Genomic DNA, 12,500 nt, shown 5'->3' with positions numbered 1-12,500 from the left:
GTACCCCTAACTGTTGACCCCTTACTTAAAGGTACCCCTAACTGTTGACCCTGGCTCCTAACCCCCCAAACAATAACTCAACTCTACCCACAGGATATTCCACAGAGACACACTCTGAAAATTCAAACAAAATGACTCTGTGATCTGATTGGTTGTTTTTCCTCCCAGCTCTGGTCCAGCTGATGGCTGCAGCCAGGGCTAAGAGGGGCGTGGCCTTCTTCACATTCAAGAACTTCAGCTTGAGAGAGAGCTGCAGGACATGCACCACCTACTGGTCACACACATAACTACAGTGGGTGAGTTAGTACACAGAGAACTACAGTGGGTGAGTTAGTACACACAGAACTACAGTGGGTGAGTTAGTACACACAGAACTACAGTGGGTGAGTTAGTACACACATAACTACAGTGGGTGAGTTAGTACACACAGAACTACAGTGGGTGAGTTAGTATACACAGAACTACAGTGGGCGAGTTAGTACACACAGAACTACAGTGGGTGAGTTAGTATACACAGAACTACAGTGGGCGAGTTAGTACACACAGAACTACAGTGGGTGAGTTAGGACACACAGAACTACAGTGGGTGAGTTAGTACACACAGAACTACAGTGGATAAGTTAGTACACACAGAACTACAGTGGTTGAGTTAGTACACACAGAACTACAGTGGGTGAGTTAGTACACACAGAACTACAGTGGGTGAGTTAGTGCACACAGAACTCCAGTGGGTGAGTTAGTACACACAGAACTACAGTGGGTGAGTTAGTACACACAGAACTACAGTGGGTGAGTTAGTACACACAGAACTACAGTGGTTGAGTTAGTACACACAGAACTACAGTGGGTGAGTTAGTACACACAGAACTACAGTGGGTGAGTTAGTACACACAGAACTACAGTGGCTGAGTTAGTACACACAGAACTACAGTGGGTGAGTTAGTACACACAGAACTACAGTGGATGAGTTAGTACACACAGAACTACAGTGGGTGAGTTAGTACACACAGAACTACAGTGGGTGAGTAACTATAGCAAATATTAGACTGCAGGAGGTGGAACCTGATCTGAAAGTCCTCCTTCCCCTCACTGTGTTTCGTCAAACCTCATATCCTCCTAGTTGCCGTGTAAATCAAGTTTGATTGATTGATTGATTCCTCTCCCCTGTCTCAGGTGAGCTGTATGAGTTGCTGGTTGACTACTGTGCTGTGATACAGTTGGCTCACACACATGTGGACCTGTTTGACTGGATCAGGAATAACCTGAAACACAGGAGTCAGCTGTGAGGACACATCTACATACTCTAAAGGAGCTTCCTTTCCTTGTCTCCTTTCCTTTTTTTCACATTATTGAGATGCACCCCAGAGATAGAGTGGCTCTATGAATGATCTGTGGATAGAAACATGGTACAATTCCGAGTAATGGTTGATTATGAATGTGTTTGTCTTTTCAATAGTTACACTGTTCCTAAATCAAACTGATATATTTGTAACTACTGCATACTGAACTATTTAGAAAACGACTAAATGTGATGATAAAACGAAGCTAATGAAATGATGTCAACAAAATCAGGGTTCCTGCTTTTTGATTTGTCCCTTGATAGCCAACAACTTATCCAAACACTGGAAACTATGCACATAACAGGAGGTTGGTGGCACCTTCATTTTGGAGAACGGGCTCGTGGTCATGGAAACAGTGGATTGGTATCAAATACATCAAACATATGGTTTCTATGTGTTTGATTCCATTCCAATTTCTCCTTCCCGGCCATTATTATGAGCAGTTCTCCTCTCAGCAGCCTGCTGTGATGCACAAGAAGTGTACTGTAAAATACTCTAGAATTATTATTATTTTTAAATGATTAATCAATTCCTCTTTATAATCCAGTAATAAATTGCTCTTTTATGATCCAGTTTTTATTTTGTGGCTGTTTTTAGCACCATAGCTGTTTTGAGCATTGTGACTGTTTTCAACATTTTGGCTGACACATACACACACTTAAAACAAGGACTTGTTGTAAGTCCATGTGGGCAACCATCTTTATGCACCTCTGCTATTGTCACTCTAATGGTGTAACCGAGGACAGATTGTTTAACCAATCAGTATTATGATGACCCCTGACCCATAAAGAGTGTGTCTGGAAATGATGACTGTACTGTTAGCTTTGGCTGAGACAGACAGACGCTAGGCTAGCTGTTGTGTTTAGTTCTGTTGCAGAACCCTTATTCTGTACTATAACCCCGTTTTCTGTTATGCAGGTGAGTGAGGACCCAACAGCGATTCAACAGAAACAGAGTCTTTTAATGTCCAAACAGGAAAACATAAATCCTCAATCTTTACAGGAGATGTCCAAACAGGGAAAACATAAATCCTCTATCTTTGCAGGAGAGTCCTCCTTCTAGTAGTAGAGGAGAATTGCAGGGCTAGCGGCAACAGACTGCAGGTCCCTCTGGGTAGGCGCGGGCCGTAGAGGACAGAGACACCTGCTCACACGCAGCATCTGATGAAGAGGCAGATTACGACAGGACGGGACAAGGGCAAAGCAAACAAGAATCCGACAAGGACAGAAGCAGAAACAGAGAGAGAAATAGAGACTTAATCAGAGGGCAAAAGAGGAGACAGGTGTGAGAGAGTAAACGAGGTCGTTAGGAGAATGGGGAACAGCTGGGAGCAGGAACGGAACGATAGAGAGAGAGAGAGATAGTAACCTAATACGACCAGCAGGGGGAAACGAAGAGAAGAGAAAGCACAGGGACAAGACATAACATGACAGTTTTCAATACACATTTTCAGAGGCATATACCAGTATATAGTACAGTACATATACACATTTACATCATCTGCCACTAAACTAGGTTGTTGTTGATCAACCCAATTTTCAGCTATTGGAACATTTAGTGACATGAATAGATTTTTTTTAAGGAGATGGCAGGATAGGAGCAAAAGTAGGGAGATAAAGTAGAGTTTATTTAAGGAGAACAGAATTCTGAACTCCTTTTGTATTTGTTTTGTATTATTTATGATATACACAGGCCCCGTGCTGGGATTGAATAGGGATCCCCAGCCCATTACTTGTACTGAGCTCACTAGAGTGGTAGACTGTTCACCATGACCAGGTAAGAGACCAATGTTAAATCAGTCCAGTCAGGTGAAAGGCTTAACTGAATAAACAACAGAGACAACACTTGAATATGAAAGTATTAAAGTAGTTTAGCGGATGGCCTCATCTGTGAAGGGTTACCCCAGAGCCAGATGCTGGCTTGGCAAGTAGCCCTTTGGTGGGCAGCTGGCATGGAAACCCCCCATCCCGCTTAGAGTGAGAGGTTCTGATTACGGGACTTCAGCTGGTGGCGGTGGGTGGGGAGGTGGTGGGTCGACGGTAACACGTGCTGCAAGACAGCGAGAGAGAACAGGGGTAAGCAATCATTGAAATACATCACAAGCTGTACGCCCATTGTTGAGAGGAGAGCAAGCTGATCATCGTACAGGGATTCCCATAGGTTATTTAGCAAGAGTGGTGAGGTTCCATTATTCTATTACATTTATATTTGATTTATTCACTTTTCCCCCAAACAATTACAAACATACACATACGAACCACAACATACAGACGCACACAAACATTGAATACACCCCAACGGCCCACCCACATGTTCATACCCCTATCTCCAGTGCCTGCATTATAGTTCGCCACATGGCCTCAAATTACACCATTTTGTTTTTCTCTGTTGTCCATGCACTTTTAATATTTCAATAATAAATCATTTGATTTTATCATTGTGTTAATGATGGCAGATTGATTCATTTCCAGGTGTTAAGAATACTTTTCTTCAAGATGAATCATTCTGCTGTGCTCATTGATTATAGGGTAAAGGTGATTGACATTCCGCACGTGGCTAATTGATAGTAAAGGAGGAGTGATATAATGCTGTGCTGTTGACGAGAACATTTGTAAACATCACTGATATAAATTCCTGCTGTGCCCATGATAAAGGATGTGATGTGAATTATGTTGTAGCCTACTACTGAATCAAAGTCGAATGTGAGGATAATCATTCAGACCAGCCTTACTGATTGAACTTACGTTAACTACATTAGTAGACTACGTCTGTAATAGTTGATGAATATCTTAAAAGGATAGTTCACACACAATATCCCAATTTCCACGTGTTTTCTACTTAACTTTCAACTACCATTTATTTGATCAATTTATCTTGATGACACTGCCCGTGATACGATCTCTTTGTAACAGGTTCACCATGGGGAGAGAAGGCCTGCTATTCATCTTCTTTCTGCTGCTTCCACTGGCCTTGGTCTGGGAAGACCCCCCAACCCTCAACTCAATCAGTGATCTCGGTAATATTGAGTTTGGCCACCACTTCCCACGTCGTGGCTTATATCTGCGCTACTTCATCACCCACAACCCAGTTGTGGATAACAACGATGTACCAATGTTCATACCAGACAGGGGAGACAGGGGCTTCCATTTCTACAGTAACTTTGAAAGGGTGTTTCCACCGCTACAAGATCAAAACCTACATTACAGGCTTACTATGGTGTTTTTCATGGTTCGGGCTAGGCCCTTCTAGATGAATTCTGTGCTTCCAACTTTGTGGCAGCAATATGGGGAAGGCCCTTTCCTGTTTCAGCATGACAATGCCCCCGTACACAAAGCGAGGTCAATACAGAAATGGTTTGTCGAGGTCGGTGTGGAAGAACTTGACTGGCCTGCACATAGCCCTGACCTCAACCCCATCAAACACCATTGGGTTGAATTGGAACAACGACTGTGAGCCAGGCCTAATCATCCAACATCAGTGCCCAACCTCACTAATGCTTTTGTGGCTGAATGGAAGCAAGTCCCTTCAGCAATGTTCCAACATCTAGTGGAAAGCCTTCCCAGAAGAGGGGAGACCATTATTGCAGCAATGGGGGGACCAACTCCATATTAACGCCCATGATTTTGGAATGAGATGTTTGACATGCAGGTGTCCACATACTTTTGGTCATGTAGTATATATGTCTACCATGTCCATCCGACCTGGGACCCAGGCTCGATTCTTTCTGAATAAATTATTACGAACTGTCTGCAAAGACAATTCCCCTGGGAACGCTGAAAGAGAACCATGTTCTTTTTAATTTCTTGTCAGTGAGTTCACAACCTCAAATCTACACAGAACTAGTCAGCTTGTCTTGAATAGTACAGATGTAGGATCTGCTCTCTGGGATCAAGATGATCAGGGCATCTACAGTTGTCCTCAGTGCAATCAGACCTTCACTCCAAGGCCTACTCTGAGGAAAAATAACATGTTGGCTGAGGTGGTGGAGACACTGAAGAAGACAGGACTCCAGGCTGCTCCCCCTGCTCTGTGAGAGAGAATAAAGTAGACGGCACGGGTCAAAATCTTTATTTATGACCCTGTGTCCATGATGACGTATACATGTCCAAATATGGTTCGCCGGCCAGGACATCCTGTTCCTGTGGTCACGTGTTAGAGGGTGTGTTATTTTATATCTATATTGCATCCTTTGAAGTTGTCATGCTGATTGATGTCTAGGGACCTGGTAGAACTAGGGAGGGTTCTGTATTTGAACTTTTGAAAGAGTATGGCCCCACACCCCCAGTTTTATTGTCCTTATGGTTGCTACCTATGAAGCAGGAATGTGTGTGTGTGTGTGTGCGTGCGTGCGTTAGAAACAAGGAATGTGTGTGTATGTATGTATGTATGTATGTATGTATGTATGTAGTATGTATGTATGTATGTGTGTGTGTGTGTGTGTGTGTGTGTGTGTGTGTGTGTGTGTGTGTGTGTGTGTGTGTGTGTGTGTGTGTGTGTGTGTGTGTGTGTGTGTGTGTGTGTGTGTGTGTGTGTGTGTGTGTGTGTGTGTATGTGTGTTAGAAACAAGGTCCCTTGGCATTGTGTCCATTTCAAGCTTTCAACAACAATAAAACAGCCATCTAAATAATGTTTCTCAGCCTAGTTTCCTATTTAGTTCTCTTTATATGTACAGGCACAGAGCTTCCAGATGGCTCCAGCCTAAGGATTTTCAGTGCATGTACACCTGGGGAGATTAGAACCCCAAAGAAAAGATCCTAAAGGTAATTTCAGATTCAGGTTTATGACAGCCTCTTTATGAAAGGCCTTTACTTATGGCTAAACAGCTTCTACACAGCTTATTAATGAATGCTTTGGGATAAAATCAGGTGTTTCTAGGAGGGCTTAAACAAATCTACAGTGAAACAAACATGTACACTTTACACACATATTTATTGACTTTTAAAAAGATCACAGTAACATGACAGAATTTGTGCAAATGCGACGAAATCTGCTAGTGGATATTAAATGTACAACAGTAGTATTCTGTAACAAGCAATACGTGTTAAATATGTGGCACAGGCAATCATGACAGCCTCTTTATGAAAGGCCTTTACTTATGGCTAAACAGTTTTCTACCCATCTTATTAATTAATGATGTGGGCATACCCAGGATTTACATGCAGGACTGTTGATCTACACATGGAGGGAAAACTTACGGAGTTATGATGGAGCGGGCAAGCGTCTTTGCGATGGTGAATTGGAAACGGATAATGCTCAGGGCTAACCGGACCCTTTATCTGTAAGAAACAGTAAACATTTTGAATTATAACGTGTGTTAAAATGTATGTAATAAATATTTAAATTAAATCACTGGTTTTAAAAATGTATCTCACGCTTTAACGATAGGGGAAGAGGTAATTTCATATTAACTTTATGGAAAACAATATTGACACTATGTGGATTATAAACATGTACATACATAGAGAGCCAACACATCAAGATCTAACAGGGATGAGTGGGGATTCATAGTACAACAGGAGTCTTCTGTAACCTGCAATACGTGTTAAATATGTTTTACATACATCCATGACTGAATGGTTTCACAAATGGTAAACGCTTACAAAAACGGTTTTGTAAAAAAGTTGAACAAGTTGTACATTTAATATCCACTAGCAGATTTCGTCGCATTTGCACAAATTCTGTCATGTTACTGTGGTCTTTTTAAAAGTCAATAAATATGTGAAAGGAAAATGCAGGCCAAAGAGTATAAAAATTAGTTGCCAGCACACTGCCTAAATACTCTATTGCATCTGTATTGCTGAAGCATTACTGATTGTGTGTTAGAAATGTAAAGTAAATTTTCAGATTGAGCCGACATATGCAGCGTTTACTGTAATATATGCAGTGTTTACCGTAATATATGCAGTGTTTACCGTAATATATGCAGCGTTTACCGTAATATATGCAGCGTTTACCGTAACATATGCAGCGTTTACCGTAATATATGCAGCGTTTACCGTAACATATGCAGCGTTTACCGTAACATATGCAGCGTTTACCGTAATATATGCAGCGTTTACCGTAACATATGCGGCGTTTACCGTAATATATGCAGCGTTTACCGTAATATATACATTTACATTTACATTTAAGTCATTTAGCAGACGCTCTTATCCAGAGCGACTTACAAATTGGTGCATTCACCTTATGACCTCCAGTGGAACAGTAGTGCATCTAAATCTTTTCAGGGGAGGGGGTGAGAGGGATTACTTTATCCTATCCTAGGTATTCCTTAAAGAGGTGGGGTTTCAGGTGTCTCCGGAAGGTGGTGATTGACTCCGCTGTCCTGGCGTCGTGAGGGAGTTTGTTCCACCATTGGGGGGCCAGAGCAGCGAACAGTTTTGACTGGGCTGAGCGGGAACTGTACTTCCTCAGTGGTAGGGAGGCGAGCAGGCCAGAGGTGGATGAACGCAGTGCCCTTGTTTGGGTGTAGGGCCTGATCAGAGCCTGGAGGTACTGAGGTGCCGTTCCCCTCACAGCTCCGTAGGCAAGCACCATGGTCTTGTAGCGGATGCGAGCTTCAACTGGAAGCCAGTGGAGGGAGCGGAGGAGCGGGGTGACGTGAGAGAACTTGGGAAGGTTGAACACCAGACGGGCTGCGGCGTTCTGGATGAGTTGTAGGGGTTTAATGGCACAGGCAGGGAGCCCAGCCAACAGCGAGTTGCAGTAATCCAGACGGGAGATGACAAGTGCCTGGATTAGGACCTGCGCCGCTTCCTGTGTGAGGCAGGGTCGTACTCTGCGGATGTTGTAGAGCATGAACCTACAGGAACGGGCCACCGCCTTGATGTTAGTTGAGAACGACAGGGTGTTGTCCAGGATCACGCCAAGGTTCTTAGCGCTCTGGGAGGAGGACACAATGGAGTTGTCAACCGTGATGGCGAGATCATGGAACGGGCAGTCCTTCCCGGGAGGAAGAGCAGCTCCGTCTTGCCGAGGTTCAGCTTGAGGTGGTGATCCGTCATCCACACGGATATGTCTGCCAGACATGCAGAGATGCGATTCGCCACCTGGTCATCAGAAGGGGGAAAGGAGAAGATTAATTGTGTGTCGTCTGCATAGCAATGATAGGAGAGACCATGTGAGGTTATGACAGAGCCAAGTGACTTGGTGTATAGCGAGAATAGGAGAGGGCCTAGAACAGAGCCCTGGGGGACACCAGTGGTGAGAGCACGTGGTGTGGAGACGGATTCTCGCCACGCCACCTGGTAGGAGCGACCTGTCAGGTAGGACGCAATCCAAGCGTGGCCGCGCCGGAGATGCCCAACTCGGAGAGGGTGGAGAGGAGGATCTGATGGTTCACAGTATCGAAGGCAGCCGATAGGTCTAGAAGGATGAGAGCAGAGGAGAGAGAGTTAGCTTTAGCAGTGCGGAGCGCCTCCGTGATACAGAGAAGAGCAGTCTCAGTTGAATGACTAGTCTTGAAACCTGACTGATTTGGATCAAGAAGGTCATTCTGAGAGATAGCGGGAGAGCTGGCCAAGGACGGCACGTTCAAGAGTTTTGGAGAGAAAAGAAAGAAGGGATACTGGTCTGTAGTTGTTGACATCGGAGGGATCGAGTGTAGGTTTTTTCAGAAGGGGTGCAACTCTCGCTCTCTTGAAGACGGAAGGGACGTAGCCAGCGGTCAGGGATGAGTTGATGAGCGAGGTGAGGTAAGGGAGGAGGTCTCCGGAAATGGTCTGGAGAAGAGAGGAGGGGATAGGGTCAAGCGGGCAGGTTGTAGGGCGGCCGGCCGTCACAAGACGCGAGATTTCATCTGGAGAGAGAGGGGAGAAGGAGGTCAGAGCACAGGGTAGGGCAGTGTGAGCAGAACCAGCGGTGTCGTTTGACTTAGCAAACGAGGATCGGATGTCGTCGACCTTCTTTTCAAAATGGTTGACGAAGTCATCTGCAGAGAGGGAGGAGGGGGGGGGAGGGGGAGGAGGATTCAGGAGGGAGGAGACGGTTGCAAAGAGCTTCCTAGGGTTAGAGGCAGATGCTTGGAATTTAGAGTGGTAGAAAGTGGCTTTAGCAGCAGAGAGAGAAGAGGAAAATGTAGAGAGGAGGGAGTGAAAGGATGTCAGGTCCGCAGGGAGGCGAGTTTTCCTCCATTTCCGCTCGGCTGCAGCGTTTACCGTAACATATGTAGCGTTTACCGTAATATATGCAGTGTTTACCATAATATATGCAGCGTTTACCATAATATATGCAGCGTTTACCGTAACATATGTAGCGTTTACCGTAATATATGCAGTGTTTACCATAATATATGCAGCGTTTACCGTAATATATGCAGCGTTTACCATAATATATGCAGCGTTTACCGTAACATATGCAGCGTTTACCGTAATATATGCAGCGTTTACCATAATATATGCAGCGTTTACCGTAATATATGCAGCGTTTACCGTAACATATGCAGCGTTTACCGTAATATATGCAGCGTTTACCATAATATATGCAGCGTTTACCGTAATATATGCAGCGTTTACCGTAATATATGCAGCGTTTACCGTAACATATGCAGCGTTTACCGTGAATGCAGTCTCCGCTAACATGGAAATTATAAAATGTAGCTATCTAGGCATTTTGCAAGTGTGATTGTGATTTTACGTTTGTATTTAGTTTTGAAACTGATAGAAAACTGGATTTGCAAAATCAAGGAACATCTATCCCAATCTCTATCATTGACACAGGTTACACAGTTCACCACGTGAATCTTGAAAGGTGGTCTACTGAAATGAGAAGGTATTTGAGGTAGCTACTGACAAGGAAACAGTGTTATTACATAGCATGTTGGGTGAAAGTCTGGGAATTGTGCGGATGCCAAAGTCAAAGGGGATGACACTAAAGTGTGTAACTAAAGACCAAACCTGCTTAGTGTAACACTTGCCTTGTCTTTGATGCAGCCGTCCCAATACAAGCATAGAACTGCACAATCTTCACTGTTTGCTTCAGCTGCACCTCTTCAGACTGACAACAAGTGCAGTTCAGGGCATGGACCAGTGGGTGGAGGCATACAACATGGATTTTAATTGACAACAGCTTGGAGTGATTTAAAAACGACAGAAAATAAATCAACCACAATTTCGTAAACAATACAATCAAATTAAGATTTTTTTTGTAATGAATAACACTCTATAAGTTTAATAAATTAATTTATCTAGGTTAGGCTATCTACTCTTACATTTATGAGAGTGTGGGAGATGGTCTGTGTGTGTGTGTCTGTGAGACTGCATCTTGGGTTGGGCTGTTAGTGGGATGGTGGTCTTGTGGTCTGTTGCATGAGATCTCACTACATACCAGCTCCCTGAGATCATCACTGTGAGGAGATGACAGGCATAAAGACTGTAGCAGAGAGGAGGTTTCTCTCTCTCTCTCTCTCTCTCTCTCTCTCTCCACGCGCCCTAAGGAAGCAAACACGCCCGACCAGGCAACCCTACAGCCCACGCAGACACTCATGGAGAGGGACAAGACAAGACAGGACTTGCCCCCTGCTACCCGAGTCATTAACAAATCTATTTACATTGAACCCAAATCCTGATTTATGTTGAAAACCATTCCATTCAATGGACAGGATTACCTGTTAATCCATACACCTCCATCATCATCTGTAGGGTTTATGATGTGGTGATGATTTAGACATTCTGTTGTGCAAAAATTCATGACTGGCATGATGATGGTTTCATGGGCATTCCCCTTGAATAAACAAAAGTTACATTATGTCATCATAAAACCTTTGACACAGATGATAAAGTCATCCATACAAAACATGTATATTTATTTAGAGTACCTTACAGTGGGGGTGTTGGCAATTGTCTAGTACAGTGAGAGTCTATAAGTGTGTTGACATGAATGAGACAGAAGGAGGGCAAAGTGCAAGAATGCATGTAAACATGAGTGTCCATAAGTTACAGCTCAGGCACATATCCACATGTGAATGTGAGGGTGTGTTCGAATGAGTGCGAGAGAATGAGTCTACAGCCCATTCATGTGTGTTGGTTAGCATTCATGTGTGTTGGTTAAAGTGCACTCCCTTTCCTGTCTCTCTGTGCCCCTCTCAAGCCCAGAGGCCCCTTCATGTGGACAGTGTCCAGCCCCAGAACCTTACATAACTACAGAGGAATGCTGCAATTTAGCCCTGCCTGGAGCTCTGGACCATCTAACACTGAGAGAGGAGCCAGCAAATAATAATAGTAATAATCATCTATTACATTTGTAAAGCGCTTTTCATGATAAAATAATAATCTCAAAGAAAAAGGTTGTATTATTTATATATACAGTCAGTGGCCAGTTTATTAGATAAACCCATTTAGTACCTGGTCGGACCCCACTTTTCCTCTAGAACTGTTTGTGGCCCGCCTGTTAGCTTGTACGATTCTTGTCATTCTCCTTTGACCTCTCTCATCAACAAGCAGTTTTCACCCACAGGACTGCCGCTGACAGGATTTTTGTATTTCATTTTTGTATTTGTCGAACATTATAAATATAAATAAATATATACATACATAACTATCATGTTTCAGGTAAGACCCAAATGCAGACTGTGTTGAAGTAACAATGTTTATTACAGCAATAGGGGCAGGCAAACGACAAGCCAAGGCAGGCAGGGGTTGATAATCCAGAGTAGTGGGGCAAAGGTACAGGACGGCAGGCAGGGTCAGGTCAGGCAGAGGTTGGTAATTCAGAGTAGAGACAAAGGTACAGGACGGCAGGCAGGCCCAGGGTCAGATCAGGCAGAGGTTGGTAATTCAGAGTAGAGGCAAAGGTACAGGATGGCAGGCAGGCTCAGGGTCAGGTCAGGCAGAGGTTGGTAATCCAGAGTAGAGACAAAGGTACAGCACGGCAGGCAGGCTCAGGGTCAGGTCAGGCAGAGGTTGGTAATTCAGAGTAGAGACAAAGGTACAGCACGGCAGGCAGGCTCAGGGTCAGGTCAGGCAGAGGTTGGTAATCCAGAGTAGAGACAAAGGTACAGGACGGCAGGCAGGCTCAGGGTCAGGTCAGGCAGAGGTTGGTAATTCAGAGTAGAGGCAAAGGTACAGGTTGGCAGGCAGGCTCAGGGACAGGTCAGGCAGAGGTTGGTAATCCAGAGTAGTGGGGCAAAGGTACAGGACGGCAGGCAGGCTCAAGGTCAGGTCA

General features: G+C 44.2%; 1 protein-coding gene across 1 annotated transcript in view; it reads left to right on the top strand.

The window, feature by feature from the left end:
- LOC135571497 (poly(ADP-ribose) glycohydrolase-like) overlaps positions 1-1,908 on the top strand; it is a 9,829-nt gene extending 7,921 nt beyond the window's left edge. The window contains exons 12-13 of the mRNA XM_065018083.1: positions 169-296; positions 1,174-1,908. Coding sequence (XP_064874155.1) covers positions 169-287 — 119 coding nt within the window. The 3' untranslated portion in view covers positions 288-296; positions 1,174-1,908. The remainder of the gene's footprint in view (positions 1-168; positions 297-1,173) is intronic.
- Positions 1,909-12,500: the final 10,592 nt, after the last annotated feature.

The sequence above is a fragment of the Oncorhynchus nerka genome, linkage group LG4 (genome assembly GCF_034236695.1).
Source record: "Oncorhynchus nerka isolate Pitt River linkage group LG4, Oner_Uvic_2.0, whole genome shotgun sequence".
Classification (NCBI taxonomy): domain Eukaryota; kingdom Metazoa; phylum Chordata; class Actinopteri; order Salmoniformes; family Salmonidae; genus Oncorhynchus; species Oncorhynchus nerka.
This window is presented reverse-complemented; position numbering and strand designations above follow the sequence as displayed.